Genomic DNA, 23,983 nt, shown 5'->3' with positions numbered 1-23,983 from the left:
CGCTGATCAAGAATATATATACTTTGTTAGATCTAAAATTATTATCTCGAATAACGAATTTTATATCCCTTCCATACAATGTATGGTAGAGGGTAGAAAAAAAAAGAAAAAGTTGAAGTTGACGACATTGGTATCTTTCAGTAGGTATTAGCGACTACTTTAATTTCGTCGCTAACTTATCTATAAATTTCGTTAATTTTCGTAATTATAATCATTTTAATTTTACTTTTGTCGGTAACTCAAAAATGCGTTAGAGAATTCCACTAAAGCCTCTATAAAATTCATGCTTTGGACAAACCCGTTAATTATGCAATACAATTTCGCTTATTTGATTTTGAATATTTTAGAACTACCTAAAAATAATTAATAATTTTTTTCGCGGATTTTTTTAGTGATCTTTTTTAAAAATAAGAAATAACTAAAAAATAAAAAGTCTCCATTAGTTAGAATTATCTTTGTAACACTTCTCTGCAGAAAAATGTCCCTACACATGTACATTATTTGCCATAACACCCATATAGCGGACATCTGGATTACCAGTATATGGAAGGTTTTACTGTAGTTTTCAAACTAATCCGCTGCAAATCGGATTTGCGTTGGTCCCACAAAGATATAAATATTGCTCTGTTTGTTAGACTAACATCCAAGATACAAGACGTTTCATACTTTGGGTTCACAAAAACATTGCAACTGAGACCCCTACGTCTACATGAATATTTAAGCTCAAATATTGTGGTGGACGAGAACATATTTTTTTAAATAGGGTAGGCTTCTCTAAACTACTTTAGTTACAACTTTTCGATTCAATTGTTATTTTGCATTTTGTGCGATTTTCAGTTCGAATCTCGAAATTTTCCTTAAGCTACGTCTGAAGGGTATGACAAGTTCGGTGTGTGCAGGTTAATTTGCGTCTCTGCATCCTTTCTGTTCTTATAGAATTTGAGAAAATGGTCTTGTGCGACTGACAGTTTGATGCATTGCTCCTCCAAGTTCGTTGAACGCTGCTTCCAGAGAACATGTGTTGTGTCATTTAGTCTGCGGAAAACTGCACGTTGCTGTTTTTGTAGGTGTTTGTGTTTGTTGCCCGCCCCTCCGTACGACAACGAGAAGACGAAGAAATGGTTTAATTTTACTAAATGCATATATGTGCGTGTGTGTATATTTTCAGTTTCTCATTTTTATTCTTATTGTTGTTATTTGTTAAAACATACAACCAAACTGCCATACCGACCCACCAACCACCTCTGCACCAAGCCAGGTTTCATAGTAAAATTTCCATACATTGGAAAAGCGCGTTGTGAAGAAAGGACATGTATGTATGTGTGGTGTGGTCTGGTTGTTGTGTTTGCTCAAAGGATAATAGATGTTGATGTTTGGTGAGTAAGACTGGAGGTTAGACTGGCATTCGTGCATGTGCTCGGTCGCTCGCTGGCTCGTTCCTTGTCCAAGTTGTACGTGGCAGTAGTAGTAGTACTCGTACACGAGTTGTAAAAATAGTGATAGTACTACTCACTGTTGTTGTCATTGTATTTGTATTTTGCATCCGTTGTAATATTTTATGTCATTTTGTTGGCATCCGGCCGTTTTTCTGTGGCTGTTATCTGTCCGGTTTTATTTTTCTCCAGAATGTCTTTTTGAAATGGTCTGCCTTAGTTGGTGGCTAGGTGGGGGTGAATTCTCATTGAGAATATTGTTCCTGGCAGTGTTTTTTTTTTTTTTCTTGTTATTAAAAACTGTCTTTTTTTGGAATTTGTACATTTTGCCATGAAAAGTTCATTGCTTGAGCAGGTATTGGAGATTTTCTTTTGTTATTCTTAAGGTGTTAGAATAGAAAAACAGTTCACTTTACAATGAATTTTTTCAAATGTTAATCTGAAATCTTGTGAAATATAGAAATTTGTTAAACGGAATTTTTAAATTTAGACCGATATTTTGTAGAAACATAGGAACAGTTCTTGCGCTAGCAAAAATATTGGGATATGTAAAATTTGAATAGAGTTGTATGCTTACTTCGCTTTCTTTGAGCGTTTTGGGTATTCAAAAATTTGACCCTATGTGGGGAGGTACAAGAAGAAATGGTCCGATCTCTACCATCTTTATAACAGATCTTGTGTTGATGGAAATACAGGGTGAGAAGAAAAAATTGCAACCAATTTTAGACTGCTGTCATTTCTAAACCACTAGTCCGACAGCTGTTAAAATTATTCATTATATTGTTTACAAGCGTTCAAAAGCAGTTATTCGTGATGGAATTCAAGCGTGATAGTGTGATTTCTTTATATTTGGTTGGAAAACCACAAGTGGCTATCGTTAGAGCATGGTTCGTTACCGTGATACTGGTAACGTGGCCCGACGTCAAGGAAGTGGACGGAACAGAAAACATCAACAGAAATGTGTTCGAAAAGTAAAGAAGCGACTTGATCGAAACCCGCGTCGCAGAGGCCGAAAAATGGCTCGTGAGATAAACATATCGCAATATTCCATTCCGCAAATATTGAAAAATGAGCTCAGGGTAAAGCCATTGAAATTCCAAAAAGTGCAAGAACTTACACCGCAACAGAAAGAAAATAGACTTAAAAGAGCTAAAGAGTTGCTATGCTTGGCGGAAAGTGGTGAACTGCGAAATTTGGTTTTCTCCGATGAGAAAACATTCGTTGTCCAGCAGTTTGTAAACAAACAAAATGATCGTGTTTAGTTGCCAAAGAGGTCAGCTAAAAATGTGCACCTTCGGTGATGGTGCCGCTCGTATTAATCGACCGTGAACAGGACAAATACCGAATATTATCGCGAAAATATTCTAGAGGGTCTATTATTATTGGACATTGCAATAGGACTCAGCATCATCACACTCAGCACGCGCCACCCAAGAATGGGAATTCTTCATTCGCTTCGTTCCAGCGCACAATGGCCAATTAAGAGGAAGTCGAACATTTACATCCAATTTTGAGCGAAATCATAAATTCCATATTCATCCTCCAATTTCTGACATCACTTAAATCAACCTGCAAGGAACTTATGATGCTCTTTAACTGAGCTTATTTTCAAGGTCTCCTTTCTGCCCTTTCTTCTTTAGTTCATCATCGCATTTCTCAATGGCGTTTTCTTTGCTTTGCACTTTTATCTTTATGGCATTTATTTCAAACCTTTGCTCGTTCAAACGACTTTTGTTACCTGAAAATACAATGCGCTCATTATCATCCGACGCGGCGACTATCACGCACACATACACACTCGCGCTCACATGTCGTTGTGGTATTACGACAATTGCATCAGAAGATATAATTTAAAAGCTTGAACGAAATTATTGTATCATTCCCCAGACGGTGTTAAGCAAATACCATTAACGAAAGTTGGCAGCAAAACAAGCGACACGAAACAGTATCCACCAACGACATTCAAGCGTTTCGGCGTGACATTGAAATATGCATCATCATCTTGTGTCTACGAAATACACATGTCGAAGCTGTGGAGTTTTTTTTTTTTTTTTTTTTGGAAAGCCAAAAAAATTAGCCCCGGAGAAATCCATTATTTCGATTGGAATTTTAATAAATTCCCTTTTCTAATGGCGATATGGAACTTTTATTAGGGAAAGTCATCTCTTTTTTAGCACGGCTATTGCCCCGTATCCTTTAGTCAGCTACGTTTTCTTTTCCGTTCATTTCAAATTGTCCATAAATAAATCAATTTTTCTAAATTAAGTCAAATTTGTAGTGCCTTCATCGGCATGTACTATTTTGTTACTTTAGACTTTGTCAGCTAGAAATTGCATCGAAATTCTTCTGTGTGTTCTCATCCGTCCACACAAAATCTTAGCGACCAGAATATGAGACGACATTCTACCGTCCCGATTTTAATGTAACTGTAAACATTTGGCAGCGACACAAAATGTTCATTTCCCGCTGTAAATGTTGGCTAACAAAAAGAACCTTCATAAAACACAGCAGCGCAATCTGTTCAAGGATAAAGGATAATAAATTTTCATAAAATAAAGTCAAGGAAGGGCTACACCACAGCTGGAGCTGTAATAAATCTGCTGGCATTTTTTTCTTTGGATTCTATAAAACGTAATCAAGCATCAAATATTTGGCCAAATAAATTGAATATATTTATAAAGTAGTTGGGCTGGCTGTTTGGCTGGGAATAGCTGTAATAAATAGAGCACACTTTTCCACTAGGTCCTCTGGAGAAGTCGGAAATATAGATTTATTGGTTCAAAAATGAAAATATATATATTTACTAAAAAAGTAAGTAAAAGCGGTAATCGTAATTTAAAACAATTATTCAATTCCACTAAAAAAAGATTTCCAAATGAGTGTGATTCCTAAGAGTTTACAAGCACTTGCAGTTCTATTTATACCCTATATCACAAGGTGACCAGGGTATTATGTATTTGTCCATTTGTGTATAGCAGGCAAAAGAAAACGAGATAGACCCTCATTTCCTCTTGATGATCTGCATAGAATCACATTCTGAGTCGATTTATGCATGTCCGTCCATCTATCTGTCCATGTATTTTTGTAAACAATGTTCAGCTCGCATTTATTGCCCGCTCCAGATAAAATTTTGAACATGTCATTTGTTTGACCCAAGGAAGAACCCCATTGAAATTGGAGAAAATCGGTCAAAGTTTAGGCATAGCTCCCATATATATATATCTTCGTCCGATTTGCTTTTTATGGTGTACCAAACGTGTAATATCAGCCCAAATAGTATGGGATTTTGCATATACCTCCAAATTAAGCTTGACAATATGTATGCCAAAGATGATCGAAATCGATTCAGATATAGCTATAGCTTCCATATATATTGTTCATCCGATTTGATATTTTTGTCCTCCGCAGCCGTAATATGCACACTGAAACAACTATATTTGGGGGAATATAATCAAATGCAGCACAGAAATACCTTTCCTAAATTTTATCGAGATCGTTTCAGATTTGGATATAGCTCCCATGTATATCTTCGTCCGATTTACCTTTTATTGTGCGACAACAACTAAAAACACCCCGTCAAATGTTACCTTAATTTTTTGCTCAATTGTCAAAAAAAAAACTCTGACATTGAAGCAACGCTCTTCTACAATGCCCCACGACCGCATTGATCTTTAACCCATTTTGCTGCGTTCTCAATTCCACATGTTTGATTGGGAGAAAATTGCAGTGGAATATAATTCCACAATTCAGATGCAGAAAACACAACAAGAACAACAACGACTAAAGTTGATTAAACAAGTAGAACAACAATTCGCCACGGCATGCTCTGAAAACGTGCAAAACACGCTCAATGTCTGCTCCACTCTATCTCTTTGTTGCACCTACCCGCCAATCCAATAACATTTAATAACAACAACGTTCGTGGTGTGGTTGTTGCAGCAAAAATTCACTGCATTCAAAATGTGGATGTTTAAGAGAGAGTTGTTTGAGACAATGGTTGCTGGGCTTGAACGTTAGATAGTTGCAAAAATTAATGGTGGAAATGGGGATTGGCATCAGATTTTAGATATATTAAAATTTTCGTATTAAAAATTAGCTATATCGGACCGACATTGGAATATGTATTTTGAAGATTTTTTTAGCCAATGTGACTGTGATTTGACACTTTCAAAGTGTAACACATCCTGGCAATGTCCGATGTAGATCCATATAACGGTATCCCCAAAATTGCTAGCAGTTAGCCGGTATTATATGTTCTCTAGTAATAAATTGTACGAATCTTTACTGGATGTTTACTGTTTAGCCAAAATGTTAGTAAATGATGATGAATTGAGTTTTTTTTTACAATTTTTGTACCCACAAAATACAAAATTTTCAATGGAAATGTTCAACGCCTATAATTTTCTTAAGACATTTTATTTCAATTTCCATATAAAACACATTGCCAATAAAGGGTTTGCCTAATACAACTACTTACAAAGTAATTTACGAAGGACATGGCATTGATGAAATGGTTGCAAATGTCTTGTTTTAGTTTTCTTTTATCGTCACAGAATTGTCCTCGGTGTATAAAAGAGTTCAAACAATTTACAGGTATTCACATTGAGATGTTTGTCCTTGTTTGCTAATACTTATAAAAGATACAATTGTAGCAAATTTGTCAATCCCCCAATATACGGTTCGGACTGAACCCATGGATGGAATCATCGAATTCTATAGTCGCTTATTTTGTTCTGTTTTATTGCACCACCGCCGAATTGTTTACATTTCTGATGAAAGGACTCTCTTATAAACAATGCCTTCTTTGACCGTGTTCTCTCTCTCCCTCTCTTAAATGCGAATTGCTCTTATTTGGTGTGTTTTTGTTATACTGAGAAAATGAAACCTAGACAGAACTCTTTTGTAAAATGAGCAGCGCACTGTTGTGTGTTCTGATTTACATTCCGCTTTAGGTTTAGCGAAAATATGATAAGGCATTCTTCGCTCAGTTGTACTTTGTTATTTATTCCATTTGGGTGCGGTACATACATAGAGGACCGACATTTCTATTTTCTATGTACCTACATACATACATACTACTATAGAATATAGTTAGTAATCACTGTTGTTGCTTGGAATTGTTTTGTTTATATTAATTGTCTGTGTCTCTACTAGAGAAAGGAAAAATTAAAAAGTTTCAAAAAATCCAGTGACTATGTGTAAGTGTTCAATAAATAAAATCTAGTACCTTGAAAACGAAATGACAAAAAAACTAAATATCTCAATTGTGGAAATTGCGAATGTCTAGTGAAAATGACGAAAAAAAAAAACAAAATTAAATGACCAACAAACTCAAAGTGGGAAATTCAATATTGTTTATTGAAAAGAAATGTAGATCATTTTACTTGCAATTGCGTCTTGAAAATTATTGCCTGTTCCTCATTCTATGCATGTGGACAATGATTTGTGCCCAAAACTGTAGGTATATCAGCAAATATTCATCGTTATTTTTTTCTGTTTAAAGAGCACAACACCCCATTAAAAAACTACATTTTTCTAGAATTAAATTGAATGCTTAATAATCGTCTTTATTATTAATTTAATATTTTTTTTTTTTTTTTTTTTCTTATACATTGGCATACAAGTCAAATTGGAAGGAGAGTATTTGGCCAAATAAATTGAATATATTTATAAAGTAGTTGGGCTGGCTGTTTGGCTGGGAATAGCTGTAATAAATAGAGCACACTTTTCCACTAGGTCCTCTGGAGAAGTCGGAAATATAGATTTATTGGTTCAAAAATGAAAATATATATATTTACTAAAAAAGTAAGTAAAAGCGGTAATCGTAATTTAAAACAATTATTCAATTCCACTAAAAAAAGATTTCCAAATGAGTGTGATTCCTAAGAGTTTACAAGCACTTGCAGTTCTATTTATACCCTATATCACAAGGTGACCAGGGTATTATGTATTTGTCCATTTGTGTATAGCAGGCAAAAGAAAACGAGATAGACCCTCATTTCCTCTTGATGATCTGCATAGAATCACATTCTGAGTCGATTTATGCATGTCCGTCCATCTATCTGTCCATGTATTTTTGTAAACAATGTTCAGCTCGCATTTATTGCCCGCTCCAGATAAAATTTTGAACATGTCATTTGTTTGACCCAAGGAAGAACCCCATTGAAATTGGAGAAAATCGGTCAAAGTTTAGGCATAGCTCCCATATATATATATCTTCGTCCGATTTGCTTTTTATGGTGTACCAAACGTGTAATATCAGCCCAAATAGTATGGGATTTTGCATATACCTCCAAATTAAGCTTGACAATATGTATGCCAAAGATGATCGAAATCGATTCAGATATAGCTATAGCTTCCATATATATTGTTCATCCGATTTGATATTTTTGTCCTCCGCAGCCGTAATATGCACACTGAAACAACTATATTTGGGGGAATATAATCAAATGCAGCACAGAAATACCTTTCCTAAATTTTATCGAGATCGTTTCAGATTTGGATATAGCTCCCATGTATATCTTCGTCCGATTTACCTTTTATTGTGCGACAACAACTAAAAACACCCCGTCAAATGTTACCTTAATTTTTTGCTCAATTGTCAAAAAAAAAACTCTGACATTGAAGCAACGCTCTTCTACAATGCCCCACGACCGCATTGATCTTTAACCCATTTTGCTGCGTTCTCAATTCCACATGTTTGATTGGGAGAAAATTGCAGTGGAATATAATTCCACAATTCAGATGCAGAAAACACAACAAGAACAACAACGACTAAAGTTGATTAAACAAGTAGAACAACAATTCGCCACGGCATGCTCTGAAAACGTGCAAAACACGCTCAATGTCTGCTCCACTCTATCTCTTTGTTGCACCTACCCGCCAATCCAATAACATTTAATAACAACAACGTTCGTGGTGTGGTTGTTGCAGCAAAAATTCACTGCATTCAAAATGTGGATGTTTAAGAGAGAGTTGTTTGAGACAATGGTTGCTGGGCTTGAACGTTAGATAGTTGCAAAAATTAATGGTGGAAATGGGGATTGGCATCAGATTTTAGATATATTAAAATTTTCGTATTAAAAATTAGCTATATCGGACCGACATTGGAATATGTATTTTGAAGATTTTTTTAGCCAATGTGACTGTGATTTGACACTTTCAAAGTGTAACACATCCTGGCAATGTCCGATGTAGATCCATATAACGGTATCCCCAAAATTGCTAGCAGTTAGCCGGTATTATATGTTCTCTAGTAATAAATTGTACGAATCTTTACTGGATGTTTACTGTTTAGCCAAAATGTTAGTAAATGATGATGAATTGAGTTTTTTTTTACAATTTTTGTACCCACAAAATACAAAATTTTCAATGGAAATGTTCAACGCCTATAATTTTCTTAAGACATTTTATTTCAATTTCCATATAAAACACATTGCCAATAAAGGGTTTGCCTAATACAACTACTTACAAAGTAATTTACGAAGGACATGGCATTGATGAAATGGTTGCAAATGTCTTGTTTTAGTTTTCTTTTATCGTCACAGAATTGTCCTCGGTGTATAAAAGAGTTCAAACAATTTACAGGTATTCACATTGAGATGTTTGTCCTTGTTTGCTAATACTTATAAAAGATACAATTGTAGCAAATTTGTCAATCCCCCAATATACGGTTCGGACTGAACCCATGGATGGAATCATCGAATTCTATAGTCGCTTATTTTGTTCTGTTTTATTGCACCACCGCCGAATTGTTTACATTTCTGATGAAAGGACTCTCTTATAAACAATGCCTTCTTTGACCGTGTTCTCTCTCTCCCTCTCTTAAATGCGAATTGCTCTTATTTGGTGTGTTTTTGTTATACTGAGAAAATGAAACCTAGACAGAACTCTTTTGTAAAATGAGCAGCGCACTGTTGTGTGTTCTGATTTACATTCCGCTTTAGGTTTAGCGAAAATATGATAAGGCATTCTTCGCTCAGTTGTACTTTGTTATTTATTCCATTTGGGTGCGGTACATACATAGAGGACCGACATTTCTATTTTCTATGTACCTACATACATACATACTACTATAGAATATAGTTAGTAATCACTGTTGTTGCTTGGAATTGTTTTGTTTATATTAATTGTCTGTGTCTCTACTAGAGAAAGGAAAAATTAAAAAGTTTCAAAAAATCCAGTGACTATGTGTAAGTGTTCAATAAATAAAATCTAGTACCTTGAAAACGAAATGACAAAAAAACTAAATATCTCAATTGTGGAAATTGCGAATGTCTAGTGAAAATGACGAAAAAAAAAAACAAAATTAAATGACCAACAAACTCAAAGTGGGAAATTCAATATTGTTTATTGAAAAGAAATGTAGATCATTTTACTTGCAATTGCGTCTTGAAAATTATTGCCTGTTCCTCATTCTATGCATGTGGACAATGATTTGTGCCCAAAACTGTAGGTATATCAGCAAATATTCATCGTTATTTTTTTCTGTTTAAAGAGCACAACACCCCATTAAAAAACTACATTTTTCTAGAATTAAATTGAATGCTTAATAATCGTCTTTATTATTAATTTAATATTTTTTTTTTTTTTTTTTTTCTTATACATTGGCATACAAGTCAAATTGGAAGGAGAGTTTTGAGACAAGGATGAGCGTAACTATATATTTTACTCGCAAACAAAACTCTCAGAGCCTTTTAATATTTTCTCCTTGTGTGTTTTTGGTTCTACTACCTACATGTGGATTGTGCCTTTTGTTATCCTCGTTGTTTTACTTCCAAAGGACTAGGTCAATTTAATTTGTATTTCTCTCATGAAATATGACACTTGCACAAACCCACCCCATGAAAGTTATTGATTTTTTATTTAATATTATTAATTTTATCTCTGTTTCCTAGAAACAAAACGCAATATAAAGTGGCATTATTTAATTTAAAGCTGTACATCGATAATTCGAGGAAAACTAAAAAGACAAATATCTACATTGTTAGCTCAATAATAATTTCAAAATAATATTATATATAATAATATTATATATCACAATATTTTATACCCTCCACTAAATACTATGTATGGTATGGTGGTATATACGGCTTCTGTTTGTAATCATTTTTCTAAGACGATTTACCTTAGTCCGTCCTTCTGTTGTAATAAGTTATACAGGCTGGTAAAGTTCGAAAATGAGATATATCTGTCAACATTTTCATGTATCCCCCATATAATTGTACCTCCACATATTCGCTATTTTGAAGATTTTAATGACACTATCTAACGGAATAATATGGTTAATAAAATAATGGTTAATTACATCAACGACTGTCTCAGTATGAATGCTATTTAAACCACCTTGATAGGCTTCCTGATCTAGAGACTCTCTCTTGTATCGCTGAACCTCTTTTTCTAGATCATGCAGGTCCTTCCTGACACAACTAGATGGGTGAATTCTGTCACCATATAATGGTTAGGATGACTCCGCGGTAACACCCAAACAGGTACTGCAACGAAAGCATATGATTATGCTGAGTAAGGGAAGAACCTTCGTCTGCTCATGTCAATGGTCCACAGGAGTCATGAAGAGACACCCTGTTGCAGTTCTCAATTCGTCATTCTGGCAGGTCTGAATAGTTTTCCTATGCGTTGTACTCGTATTCGCAGACCACACTGGCGCCCATAGACCAACCTATCGCTTTATAAGAGGTCAATAAGCCTTCCTTATGCTGCCGGTTAGCGCCTTGAGGAACTTGTTCCTTCTTTTCAACTTATCGCAGATAGCTATGGCTTGCGCGGACGACTTGAACATGCTTTCGAATGTAACCTCAAGTGCTCGGAATTATGTGCCCCTCGATCGCACATTGAGCTGTGTTGTCATCTCCGCAGTGATAAGGCATTCTTCGGATTGGCGGATATTTTCATGTCCCTCGGATATTTTCCTAGCTGTCCACTCTGACACATATATGTCATCAACGATCGATTTTAGCTACTGTATAAAAGCCACATACCAGTTGCAGAACCACACAGTGACCCTAAATTCAAATATTTTTGTCAAAACGAGATATTTTTATCGACACTCTTTCCTTTGATCAGTTAATTTAGGTTTATTTGTACTTGAATAGTTATTTTTTACTTAATGTTTAAACATTATTTTTTAATTAAGCGGTCCGATTTCCTTGATTTTTGGCCGTAGTTTTTTTTTTATAAAACCCAATATAAACCAATTTGACTTGTTTGCTTCAACTTGTTGTCGGGCTTTTAACTTAACGTACCAGCCTAGTACACAGTTTCTATTTAGCCCCCATAGTGTTATACTGCTATACACATTAACAAATCTTGTTTCTGTCTCCGCTCTCGCAACATTTCAACATTTGCTCTCTTACGGTATAATATGTTCCACAGTAATCTGACAGTTTTCGTATTTTGCTTTGCCCCATCGACATTTCTCTTTCGACCTGCGATGAGTGAGTGAGTGCTAGGTTGTAAAATATCGAGAACAAAAGCAACCAACAAATATTTTGTTGTGTCTTTTTTAACTTGCTTGTCTCCTCCGTCTCTATTATGAGGGTATTCGTCGGGTTATTAGTCAGCCAAACCAGAAATATTTTCAAACAAAAATGGTTGTGTTATTGTGGAAGCTCTATCTTTTTTTGTGCTAAAGATACGAAAGAAAAAGAAAAACAAAAGAAAATAATTGTAAGATTGAAATATTTACTGAGTTATTTATTCGCCACGGTTGCAATCTTTATATTTTTAGAAAAAAAAGGTCCAAAATTAAAAGCCTAACTACAAATTCATGTGTATGCACGTATGTACCTGTATTTGATTTTGGAGGAAAACTAAAAGGTGTGTGCCTGTGTGCCCGAGCGAAAAAGAAACCTTCGTAAATCTTTGTTGCTAAAAGTGAATTTTGAATTTAGACAAAATATACTATAATTTTGTTAAATTGACAAAACAAGAAAACGGCTGATTATATTGACTTTGTATTTTTTCCTTCTTTTGCAAACCCAACCTCCATTGTTATTATTTTCTATAAATACAAAATTTAAATACAATAGATAATTTACTGCAAAAAAACACATCCAACAATAACAACCAATGCCTCAATAGCTAGTGTACAATAAGTTTGTTATTGCATTGTGAAGTGGTTTGGAATACAAAACAAAAGGTACCTACCAAAATGTATTTCGACTTTCGAGGCTGTGTAAAAAATCTGGTCTGGTGTTAAAATGATAGCCATTTGTACGTATGTGTATATCGTACATACAAATATACATGTCGTTTGTGCATCTCAGGTGTTTTCTCAGTTCAATATTTAACAATTCTGTCCTATTCCAAATGCGATATTTTAACTGACTTTCTAGATACCTCTGTATGCTCCACCTTTATTCAAAATAATTGCTGACCTCTGGTCCTTTTTTATTTTTAGATCTATGGGAATATTATTGCCACCAGTTTCTCAAGTAACAAACACCCGCATAAATCTGACACAGCATCATCGTAATCGCAGCTTGGACAGTGCTTTACAAAGGATACCCGAGGTAAGTCTTAATAGTTCTAAGTTCGACATAACTACGCAGCAGTGATTATGTGTTTATGTGCGAAATGCTTTCTATTACATATTCGAGTAATCAAGTTTATTTTGTTAAGAATGCTCCCATGTGATTAAATGGCAGCTTATTTCCATTTGGCAAAAGAATGACAAGTATAGCACAAGTTCTCTCTCTCTCACTCCCTTATTTTTAGTCTTGAGAGGAGAATGCAACAGCCCCATAATCCACACTATTGCCCACAATCGCCTAATTGGTAATCCATATTTTTTTTGCTCCGTTTCTTTTTCTTTAACAGGTTGAAGTCTCATCGCCCAATGCTGAAAGTGAGAACACATTTTGCACACCATCCATACTCGGGTCAACAATGTGCTCGAAAATTGTAACGACAGCAGCAAACGTAACGGCGGCGCTGACAACAACTCAAACACCCGCACTGACGTCATCGACAACAAATGCCTTGACAGGACCAAACACAGCGCTAGCGTCACACGCTGCTGCGTGCGCGGCGGGTGTCGACAATGCCACGGAGATTGTATCCACAACAGAGCCCACAAGTACAATGGTGGCCACACAGGCATCATTGGCAGCTGCGGCAAACGGAGGAGCAGTAGCTTCACAACAGAACAATGTCATAGGTGTGTATGTGTGTGTGTTCTTAGGAATGGAAAAGTTGACTTGTTCATTAGCATTGATGTATTTCATCTACATATGGCAGCTGTGATGCAAATTCTATTGAATAGTTAGAATTTACTGACACATGTATTTTTTCTTGTATTCTTATAGTGGAACCACATTGTCTCGGTGCCCGACTGCGACCTAAATCCTCAGATTCAGCAACTTCGTCGTCATCATCAACCGTACAGAGGGCTGCCTCATCGGCTTCCACAGCTTCCTCAACTGCTTCGACCACCTCCTCCTTTGCAAGTAGCTCTAACAATGTGTTGGCTGTTCATAATGGACCGGGAGGTATAAATGCAAACGGCGGAAAAAAACGTGAAGACCTCACAAGTCTCGGTTCCGATGATTCAGGTATGTCATTGAAATTACCCTCAAACATTGGCAAATTTAAAAACACATTTTATTTTCTCCCACACAGGAATCATATGTGGCTCGGATTCCGATCAAATCTCATTAAATCGCATTCGACATTCACACGAGTCATTGGATTCGGGTGAAATGGACAATGAAGAGGAATGTATCGATATGCTGGAAACAAATTCCATGGACGAGGAATACAATATGCTGCAATCGGATTTGTGTTTCTACCAGACGCTAGATACAGATTGTCGCACATTACGGCCATCCAAGAAAAACAAGGCCAACAGGCAGCATGAAAACAGCAACGAAAAATCCAATACAGACATCATGCCAGCGGATATTAAAGCAGACGCAGATGCTCTAAGTGAACGTCAACGTTACCGAGATATGAATATGTCTCAAGCGGCCATGTCCTTGGAAAAGTGCAAAATATCCTCCGAAACGACAACTGAAACTGCCGGCAGCGATACTGTCGATTGTCCAACACCTACCCAAAATTCTCAGAATTCCTTGGTGACTTCTTCGAAGACACCATCAACCCCCGTAGAGTCATCCAAGAATGATATTCTGTTTAAAAATTTCTTTGGCGCAACTAAAAACGCCATTTTTCGCACGGCCCAGAGTATTATTGAAAATCATGAAAAGAAGAATGCCTCGAAACAGACTCAAAAGTCTGTAGATGACTCGGGAAGTGTGGGTGCATCCACACCCACAGATCAGATCAAGTCGCCAACGGATATTTCGAAGAAGAAAGAGTTTTTTGGCTTGCTTTCAACGAACGCGAGCAAAAAGGCAGCTATGGCTGCAGCTGCAGCGGCAGCCAGTAGTTCTTCCACCAATTCTCCGGCAACCACGCCTCTGGCACAAACTTCATCTTGTTCTGCTGACCAGGTGACGTCTCCGTGTAGCAATACTGATAAAGCATCGAATGATAAGGATTCCGCCGAATGCATTGAGAAGACGTTGAGTTTACAAGTACCTAATGCCGCAACCGCCTTGTCCACCATCGCCTCCTTCTCCACTTCCAACTCGTCAATATCAAAATCTTCTTCCATATCATCATTGAACAAGCTCAAAGTACCAGGTGTAGTGAAATGCTTTATCAAAGAGCGTCCTAATAATTTGCAAGATTCGGCAAATCAACAAAAGACTGAAAAAGGTCCCAGTGGACTATTGAGATTTTTTGAATCACCAGTTTTCAACATTCACTTTGCCATTCATTATCTCTTCTACTCTAAGGAACCCGGAGTGCTTAGTTTCATTGGCAACAAAATATTCAGCTTCCCCGATCAGGAAGTGGATCTTTACATACCCCAGCTGATTGTCATGTACATACAGATGGACGAGCTGGCTGAAGTGCTGGACCCCTATTTAACAATCAGGTGTCGGAAATCCGTGGACTTCTCTCTAAAGTGCCTATGGCTATTAGAGGCCTACAATTATCAACATAACGATTCCATGGGTTCTCGAAAATCGCAATTGGCTTTAATGAAGGAGATCTATTCGAAAAAGGAGCGAAAGCAACTTACAAAAGCCGATGCCAGGGAACAAGGTAGCTCCTCTACCCACACCAGCGCCGTTTCTCCACTTACAAAGAAAACGCATCACAGGTCTCAATCAGATGCTACAGTTCTACTCGCAGATTCGCGTCGCAACGCTTCGAGTCTTAGTATAGCTAACCGCTTGTATCAGCAACCACCTTACACTACACAAACCTTGCCAGCTACCCCCGCCAAATTATGCCTGGGAGATCTGACATCCGGCAGGGCCTTCGACAATGGCTGTACCTGCTTTGAAACGGTCAGAGGACAAGTAAACGATCTCTTGGGTCACAAAACAGTGTGTTCTTGCAACGCACCAAAAACGGCGCCACAGAAAGAATTCATGAAGGCTCTCATGAATGTGGGTAAAAATCTAACCAATTTGCCTTCAAAGGCCGAGAAGACATCTGCCCTTCGAATGTTTCTGAATTTGATAAACAAGAATTTACCCGCTCGTGTTTGGTTACCTTTGTATTCCGACATTCCACATCATGTAGTTCGTATTACCGAGGAAAAGACTGCTGTTCTAAACTCTAAAGATAAGACGCCCTACATCATCTATGTGGAGGTGGTGGAAGTGCCTGATATCTACTCCTCTTCCCTTATACCCAAAATGATGCCCTCGCTGAGGCATACAAAATCAGAAGAACACCTTGAAGTGGGGGGAAGTGGATCGTGTCAACATCACCACAACCAACAACTCCAACATGCTACCTGTAGTCGGACATCAAGTTGTAGTAGCCACAACAGTTGTCGCCGTAAGAAGGAGAAACTCTTGTCCGAATCATCCACGACCGATAACAATGCGTCACAGGACCAGCACCAGACCGGAGGAAATAATTTACTATTGTCCCCACCTCAACTCAACGAGGACGACGTGTGGTCGCAGGAGGACGATGAGATAACAGCACAATATTTGCATATGCGGAAAATGCGTGCAAATTCCGAAAGAGATGCCATATCGCAAATGTCATTGGATTCCTGCGATTCAAGAGACCAAGGTAATTTGTACACTGTATATTGTCCGAGAGAACTTTGACAGTCATATAACTCGTCGTTTTCGTGTAGGTATGCCCGTTCTATTCAATATTGGAGATGTCCGAACCCGCCATTGTAATAATCTGAACTGTGAAAACACAAAGTCCTTTAGCAATGACCCTGAAGATCCATCTGCAGCAGCACTTAAGGTATCTTATCAGTGCGTCCGAAAAAAACACATCTTAACATACGCTTTTTCTTCTTCTCATAGGAACCATGGGATGAAAAGGTCAAACAAATACGCGAATCATCGCCCTATGGCCATTTATCAAATTGGCGTCTTCTTTCTGCCATTGTGAAATGTGGTGATGACCTTAGGCAAGAGTTGATGGCAACTCAACTTCTGCAGGTAAGCACCCACAATGCCCTGGTATTGACATCATGCATTTTTTCTTATGTTTCTCATTTTATCTCAATCAATGTAGATGTTCAAAATAATCTGGCAGGAGGAACATGTGGACCTGTGGGTACGTCCGTACAAAATTGTTTGTCTCTCTAACGACAGCGGTCTCATAGAGCCAATCCTGAATACAGTATCGTTGCATCAAATAAAGAAGAATTCCAACAAGTCGTTGAGGGATTATTTCATCGATGAATACGGTCCTGCCGATAGTGATGCTTTCCGAATTGCCCAAAAGAATTTTGTTCAAAGCTGTGCAGCATATTGCTTGATTTCGTATTTGTTGCAAGTTAAAGATAGGTTAGTATTGTACCCATCAGAATTACACACTAGGAATTTTTATGAATTTTTAATGTGTCGTTTTTTTTTCACCGTAGACATAATGGCAATATTCTGCTACACTCTGACGGCCACATTATTCACATCGACTTTGGTTTTATTCTAAGCATATCGCCCAAAAACTTAGGTAACGATTGCCTTCTTTGACCACAATAAATTTGAATTTTGAAAATTATAACGGGATTTTATTTCTGTTTTTTTTTTTAGGTTTCGAACAATCCCCATTCAAGTTGACTCCCGAGTTTGTTGAAGTTATGGGCGGTACAAATACCGAACATTGGCGTGAATTTAACCGTCTGTTGTTAGTGGGCATGATGACAGCTCGTAAACATATGGATCGTATTATAAACTTTGTTGAAATAATGAGAAGCAGTAAGTATATTTGTGTTTATGGAAATTGTTAAAAAAGTAAAAAAAAAAAAAATGAGTAATATGACATAAATTTAATTATTTGCAAAGTTGAATCCCTTGGATATCCCGAGGGCTTATGTATATCAACAAGTTTGAAACCAACACATTTGATCTTATGACATAGTACATAGTAGACTGTAATAAAAATTGTCAAAGTTGAGGATAAAAATTAAATTTGATGTGGTAGTAAACAACTAAGCAATAATCACAGGATCTCAAGATAAACGTTTCGACGATTGGAAACGATTCGAATTATATTCGCACAATGACGGCTGCCGGTGCGTGACATACAGGGTGAGATAAAAAAAAACTGCAACAAAGTCAAATGTCATAATTTTTACATTTTTTTAAAATGTTATTGAATGAAAGCAAAAAAAAGTCGGAAATAGAATCAAATTTTAGAATAAGTTTAGATTTGTTCGAATTGGTCACCTTTGGCACGAATTATGACCTTCGAACGGCCGTGCGAAACCGTCACACGCTGCCCGAATGTTGTTCTGTGGTATTTTGGCCCATTCCCGGCGAAGCGCTTGCTTGAGGTGATCGACACTTTGGTATATTTTAATGCGAACCTTGCTTTCCAAAATACTCCAGACACAATAGTCAAACGGATTGGTATCCGGAGATTTTGGTTGCCATTCTGCGCTGGAAATCAAGCGCACATTTTCAGCTGACCTTTTTGGCCAAGCGAAGCTCTTTTGAGTCTATTTTCTTTCTGTTGCGGTGTAAGTTCTTGCACTTTTTGGAATTTCAAGGTCTGTACCTCGAGCTCATTTTTCAATATTTGCCGAATAGAGTATTACGAGCCATTTTTCGGCCACTGCGACGCGGGTTTCGATCAAGTCGCTTCTTTACTTTTCGACCCATTTCTGCTGATGTTTCTGTTTTCTTCCGTCCACTTCCTTGACGTCGGGCTACGCACAAAAGATTTATTCACATTTAAATGCTGGAGTGCTCTAACGATAGCCACTTGTGGTTTTCCAGCCAAATATAAAGAAATCACACTATCACGCTTGAATTCCACCACGAATAACTTTTTTTCTTGAAAATTCTCACCAAAATGCTTTTGTACGCTTGTAAACAATATAATGAGCTGTCATTGGAATAATTTTAACAGCTGTCGGACGAGTGGCTAAGAAATGACAGCAGTCTGATCTTGTTTGCAGTTTTTTTCATCTCGCCCTGAACTTTTAAGCCCTTGCCAAAGGCCGTTTACTTATAAAAACTTTAAAATGTAGAAAACTTTGGTTCATGATACCCGGTGCCGGACATACCCATAGGAGAATTCATTCATTCATTTTCGACATATCTATTATGATTTTTTTCTTGGACATAATATCCATTCCATTATTGGGGTTATGACCAAAAAACGGTCATAATCCCCATAATTGTAATGGGGGTTTATGTGCGTGGGTATTATGACACGGCTCCAGTAAAAGCTCTCAAATTTAATGGGAAATTGAAATGTGTTTCCAATAACAGTTAAAACATGCATTATAAAACTATCTGTGTGAAATTAATAATATTTTGTACGAAATTTTACAAATTATTTAATGAACATCATTTTGATTACAAACAACGTAGGTGCGTATGCCAGTGATGGATGACTCGGTATGAGAAATAACCAATTTCCGTAGAAATATATAAATGGGGAAGATGTATTTTATTTTCAAGTGTTTTGAAGGGCTTGTAAATGAGTCATTATTGAGGCATTATCAGTAGGAGTATTATCAGTAGGCTTCAAAGATCTTAAAAAATAAGAAACTAAAATGTCACCCGAAAGCTATTCTATTACTGAAACTAAAAAGTTATGTGTCACACAGATTTTACTTTAATAAAATATATTTTTTTTTCATTTGCAGATGCCCAACTGCCTTGCTTCAAAAATGGTTGTTCCGGTACCGTGCAGAATCTCCGCAAACGCTTCCATATGAATTTAACGGAACAAGAAATGGAACGTAAAGTAGAACAATTGGTGCAAGATTCGCTCAAGAGTCTTTCGACAAAGTTATACGATGGCTACCAATACTACACGAATGGCATATTGTGAGAAAGGTTTTTCATGAAAATCTAAATGTCCAATACTTGTGAGCGCTAAGTAGCTGCTGAACCCAAGCAGTTTTGCGAACATAATTTTTGAATTTTTCAAAAAAAAAAAAAAAGAAAACAAAAAACGAGTTTGAGTGTGTAAATATATTTTAGCTATACTCTTAATAAAAACCATATTTTAAAATAAATTATATAAATTTAGAAATAATTAATTAAATAATAAGAAAAAATGTATGTTTTTTTTTTCTTTACAATTTGTATCATATAGGTTTTTTATTATTAGGGCAAAAACTAAGAATATTACTGATTTAAAGTTTTTTTTTACTTTAAAGCTGTAACACACAGGAAAACATTGATTTTGTAAAAATGATAACTGATATACTACAAAAAAAGGTATTTTTTAAAAACAAAAATATTTACGATTATTTGTAATATTGTTCTTTTATTACATAAACAGTTTAATTTTTTGTTTTTGTAATATATAAAATATAATCCTGATTCCAACTAAGAAGTTTCCAAAAAATAAATCAAAATATATCGTAAAACCTACCAGAGCAAGAAAACATTTATATTAATATTATATGCTGCGATCGAAGTTAAATTAACAATTCAAACTGAAATAATAGGAAATAAAGATATGACCGAGAGTATATATGATTATAGTACCATAAATAATGATATTTTGAATGCCTTTAATATGTACGTGTCCGTTTTTGAATGTGTATACATGTGTGTGTTCTTTTGTTAACATTTAAAATGTATGTAACTTAAATATACAAAAAAGGAAAAAATGAAACCAATTTTTTATTACTTTCCTCCACACAACTGATAATTGTTATTAAAATTACCCATTTATCGCACTGGCCCCATTATTCCTATCTCGAAAAACTCTTAAAAATTGCACCTCTTCATTATTGCGAAGATCCAATTAGCTAAAACAATAAAACAAATAAAGCAAGAAACATATAAATCAATATTTATAAAAATTATAATAATACTATATATTTAATATAAATTTAATTACCAAGCTTGACACTTGAAGTGTTTCCATTTTTTGTATAACATAATCCTTTTATTTTATATAAACGACGAAAAAAGAAATGAAAACAAAAAACATGTTGGTTTATTCTCCAAAAATAAACAGCGGATTCTATACTTTTGAATAATACAAAATTATACATAGAAAAACGTGTACAGAAAACATAAATGCTGCAGACAGATAGACAGGCAGACACACTACACACTGAAATGAATGGAAATCTCAAATGAGAAAGAGAGAGAGGAGATAATACAAATCTCCATGTCTAAGCTCTACACATTCGTCATTGCGAAGAATATATACAAAACTACATTATTATGATAAATGCATCCCATACTATAACTATTACTATTAAATAATTAAAAGTAATACAGCATCCATCATTTACGAAAAAAAAAAGATGAAAGAAAATTTTTTTATTTGCTTATATATGATAAATAAAAACTTACATGAAAAATATAAGTAAAATGTTGAATCAAAACAAGAGCCAACAAATGTAGTTTTAATTATATTACGAAATCAAGGAATTTATGATGTGGTGGACATGGCATCTAATGGGGAATCGCTTTAATCAATTTGAAAATAATAATTGCAGAATAATAATCGAAATATATATAGCAAAGTTAAAAATATAAAATATTTTGAGCTGCTGCTTCGATCATGGAATGTGATGAAAGTAATCTTATAAAAAAATACTGATGACACTACTGGGGCACAATTTTGGTGATAATGAAAAAAGGAATCTCAGATACGCCTTGCTACGTTGTAGATACTCGGACGCATCTCAAGAAGAAAATATTTTGACAATAATTCGGTTTAAATTGCAAAGCAAATAAACATTTATCCGAGGTCATGATTCACAATATTAATATGTATATTACCATTGATAGATGTTTTGTTGTTGTAGCAGTTTTAACATGCTCCGTCGTTTATATACTGATTAACCCGGTTCCTCCTCAAAGTCCAGGTTTAGGAATTCTGCTACCTTTATGGACTGTAGCCAGAGATCCTCTGGACGAAGTTGGGTAGGCTTGGCTGGACAATTAAACAGATGCAGCGTATTGTGCGGGCCTGGGGGTTACTATTTAACTCGAATCGAAAGTTCCAACAAGTCGAAAATTGTATTCGATCCGAATTTAAACTCCTACTAACAGTTTCGGATCGAGTAAAAAGTGCTGCAACTGAATGGATTTATTTGTCAGTAATTTCGAGTGTATTATTCAGATTTGGCAGCATTTACTTCATAAAATATCGAAAATGTAAAAAAAGAAAACAATGCAAAACTCAAAAATTAAAAAGAATTAAGTCTCACGCGCCTCAAAAAAAATGGATTCGTTTGCTGCCTTTAGCCAATTGTGGATGTGCCGTCATAGAAATTGGCTTTGCTTTGTATTGATCCTCTATTATGAAAAGCAGAAGAATATATTTTTCAAATGTATCTGACGTGGCATGGTTGACCCACGATAGCGGGTTCTACGACACCCGAAACGACAAAACTCCAGTTTCGGCCAGGGGCTGCCAACCCAGTGTATACATGTTCGTGTTTGTTTATAGATGTTTTGTTGTTACCGTCATCGTCGTCGTTTTATTTATTATTTTTTTTTTTATTTTTTTTTTTTTTTTTGTAATATTTATACAAATTATGTAACACCTCGAAATATTGGTTTCACACATAGGAAAGTATATACGGATTTTCCTATCTCCCCGAGCGGAGTCGATCTAGCTATATATGTCCGTCCGTCTGTCCATGTTAACATGAATTCAAATACATGTCGCAATTATGGCCCGAAATTGAAAATAGAGGTAGGGTTAGGGTCAGAATAGAAACCTATTGCATCACAAGAGAGATAAGGGCAAGAACATTATTTTTTACATTATTTTAAAACCGAAATATTCGAAAATGGATTTGGGCATAAGGGGACTTCGAACATATTGAAGTGTTGTAGGGTATCACATGGTCGGCTCCGCACGACTATAGCCTTTGCTTACTTGTTTTTTAATGTCTACATCTAAATCTAAGAATTTGCAGTCTAAACGTTCAGAGCTATTAACCCGTTTTGCTAAAGCAGCACTATAACAAGTGTAAACATTGGAAGGAATGTAGTTGTTGTGGACAAAAGATTCATCACTACAAAAACAAACTTTGCTGTGAAAAAGATCTGCTAATAGAACTTGAGTCGAACATAGAGGGCTTCTGGCTTAATTCGGTTATGCCTTATCGCAATAAGTTCGAAATAAATACTACTACTACCAGAGAACGCCCTTGTAAGCCATCATCCACACCAAATATGCCTAATAAGCCGCTTAACCTACGGCGAAACGCGTCGCATAGTGGTGAGTGTGTGATAGTGTGTACCTGGCTTTCCTTTTCACTGCAAATTTCAGATCACTATGCTCGTCTCGAAAGAGAAATAAACACATAAATCAAATTCAATGGGAAATAATGAAATCATCAGCTACATTCTTCGTTTCATTGCAAATAAATAATCTTGGGCGGATTTTAGCTCTACATTTTTTTTGTGCACTTCGACAAATACACTTATAAGTGGAAAAGCCAGAGTAAGTACCAAAAAATGTTTCTTTTATACACACATCGTTGCTATCTGAATAAGTTAAAGATTTTTCAAACATATGAAGGTCGCGTTTTGTTGACTCACATACGATAGGAATGATAAAATCGTATTTTTAAAATAGACACAGTTTGCTTTTGGTGTACATCAATTCATTTTAATGGTTCGATAAAATTATAATAATATTTAATAATATCAATGCAGTGCCTCACGTAGTTCTTATCGCAAAAGGGGCATTGTTCTTGAGTAAATAACTCTAATTGATGTGGTTAATGAATGAAAATATCTATTGAAATTTCCTTGCGATGTAATGACATTTAGCTGACAATAATAAATTGAACAAGCTAGAATTTTATCCATAAAATACAATAATTGTTGTTGGGGGAACACGTGGAACAAAAATAGTTCCAACCAATCCAAGACAAAAAACTAACGCTACCATCATAAAAAAATCAATCTTTTTGCGAAAATTGCTTCCGAAATCATTTCCGAAATCGCAGACACAGAAAATGAAATATTGAATTTTGAATACTTTATATTAATTAGATTACAAGGCTTAAACCTTCAGTGCATACATATCGT

General features: G+C 35.8%; 1 protein-coding gene across 4 annotated transcripts in view; it reads left to right on the top strand.

Annotated features, from left to right (window-relative positions):
- Positions 1 to 20,787, top strand: part of LOC101889049 (phosphatidylinositol 4-kinase beta) — a 143,694-nt gene extending 122,907 nt beyond the window's left edge. The window contains exons 1-11 of one of the 4 annotated variants that reach the window (XM_005178591.4): positions 9,478 to 9,625; positions 12,853 to 12,964; positions 13,272 to 13,611; positions 13,760 to 14,005; positions 14,073 to 16,556; positions 16,624 to 16,742; positions 16,805 to 16,942; positions 17,019 to 17,293; positions 17,371 to 17,459; positions 17,540 to 17,704; positions 19,606 to 20,787. In XM_005178591.4, coding sequence (XP_005178648.2) covers positions 12,857 to 12,964; positions 13,272 to 13,611; positions 13,760 to 14,005; positions 14,073 to 16,556; positions 16,624 to 16,742; positions 16,805 to 16,942; positions 17,019 to 17,293; positions 17,371 to 17,459; positions 17,540 to 17,704; positions 19,606 to 19,793 — 4,152 coding nt within the window. In that variant the 5' untranslated portion in view covers positions 9,478 to 9,625; positions 12,853 to 12,856 and the 3' untranslated portion in view covers positions 19,794 to 20,787. Of the gene's footprint in view, positions 1 to 9,477; positions 9,626 to 11,985; positions 12,120 to 12,167; positions 12,270 to 12,852; positions 12,965 to 13,271; positions 13,612 to 13,759; positions 14,006 to 14,072; positions 16,557 to 16,623; positions 16,743 to 16,804; positions 16,943 to 17,018; positions 17,294 to 17,370; positions 17,460 to 17,539; positions 17,705 to 19,605 lie in introns of those variants that run through there. The other 3 variants (XM_059119730.1, XM_059119729.1, XM_005178588.3) reach the window with 3 other exon arrangements.
- Positions 20,788 to 23,983: the final 3,196 nt, after the last annotated feature.

Source organism: Musca domestica, unplaced genomic scaffold (assembly GCF_030504385.1).
Source record: "Musca domestica strain aabys unplaced genomic scaffold, Musca_domestica.polishedcontigs.V.1.1 15, whole genome shotgun sequence".
Classification (NCBI taxonomy): domain Eukaryota; kingdom Metazoa; phylum Arthropoda; class Insecta; order Diptera; family Muscidae; genus Musca; species Musca domestica.
The sequence above is the reverse complement of the archived record's forward strand: the minus strand, read 5'-3'. Positions and strand labels throughout refer to the sequence as shown.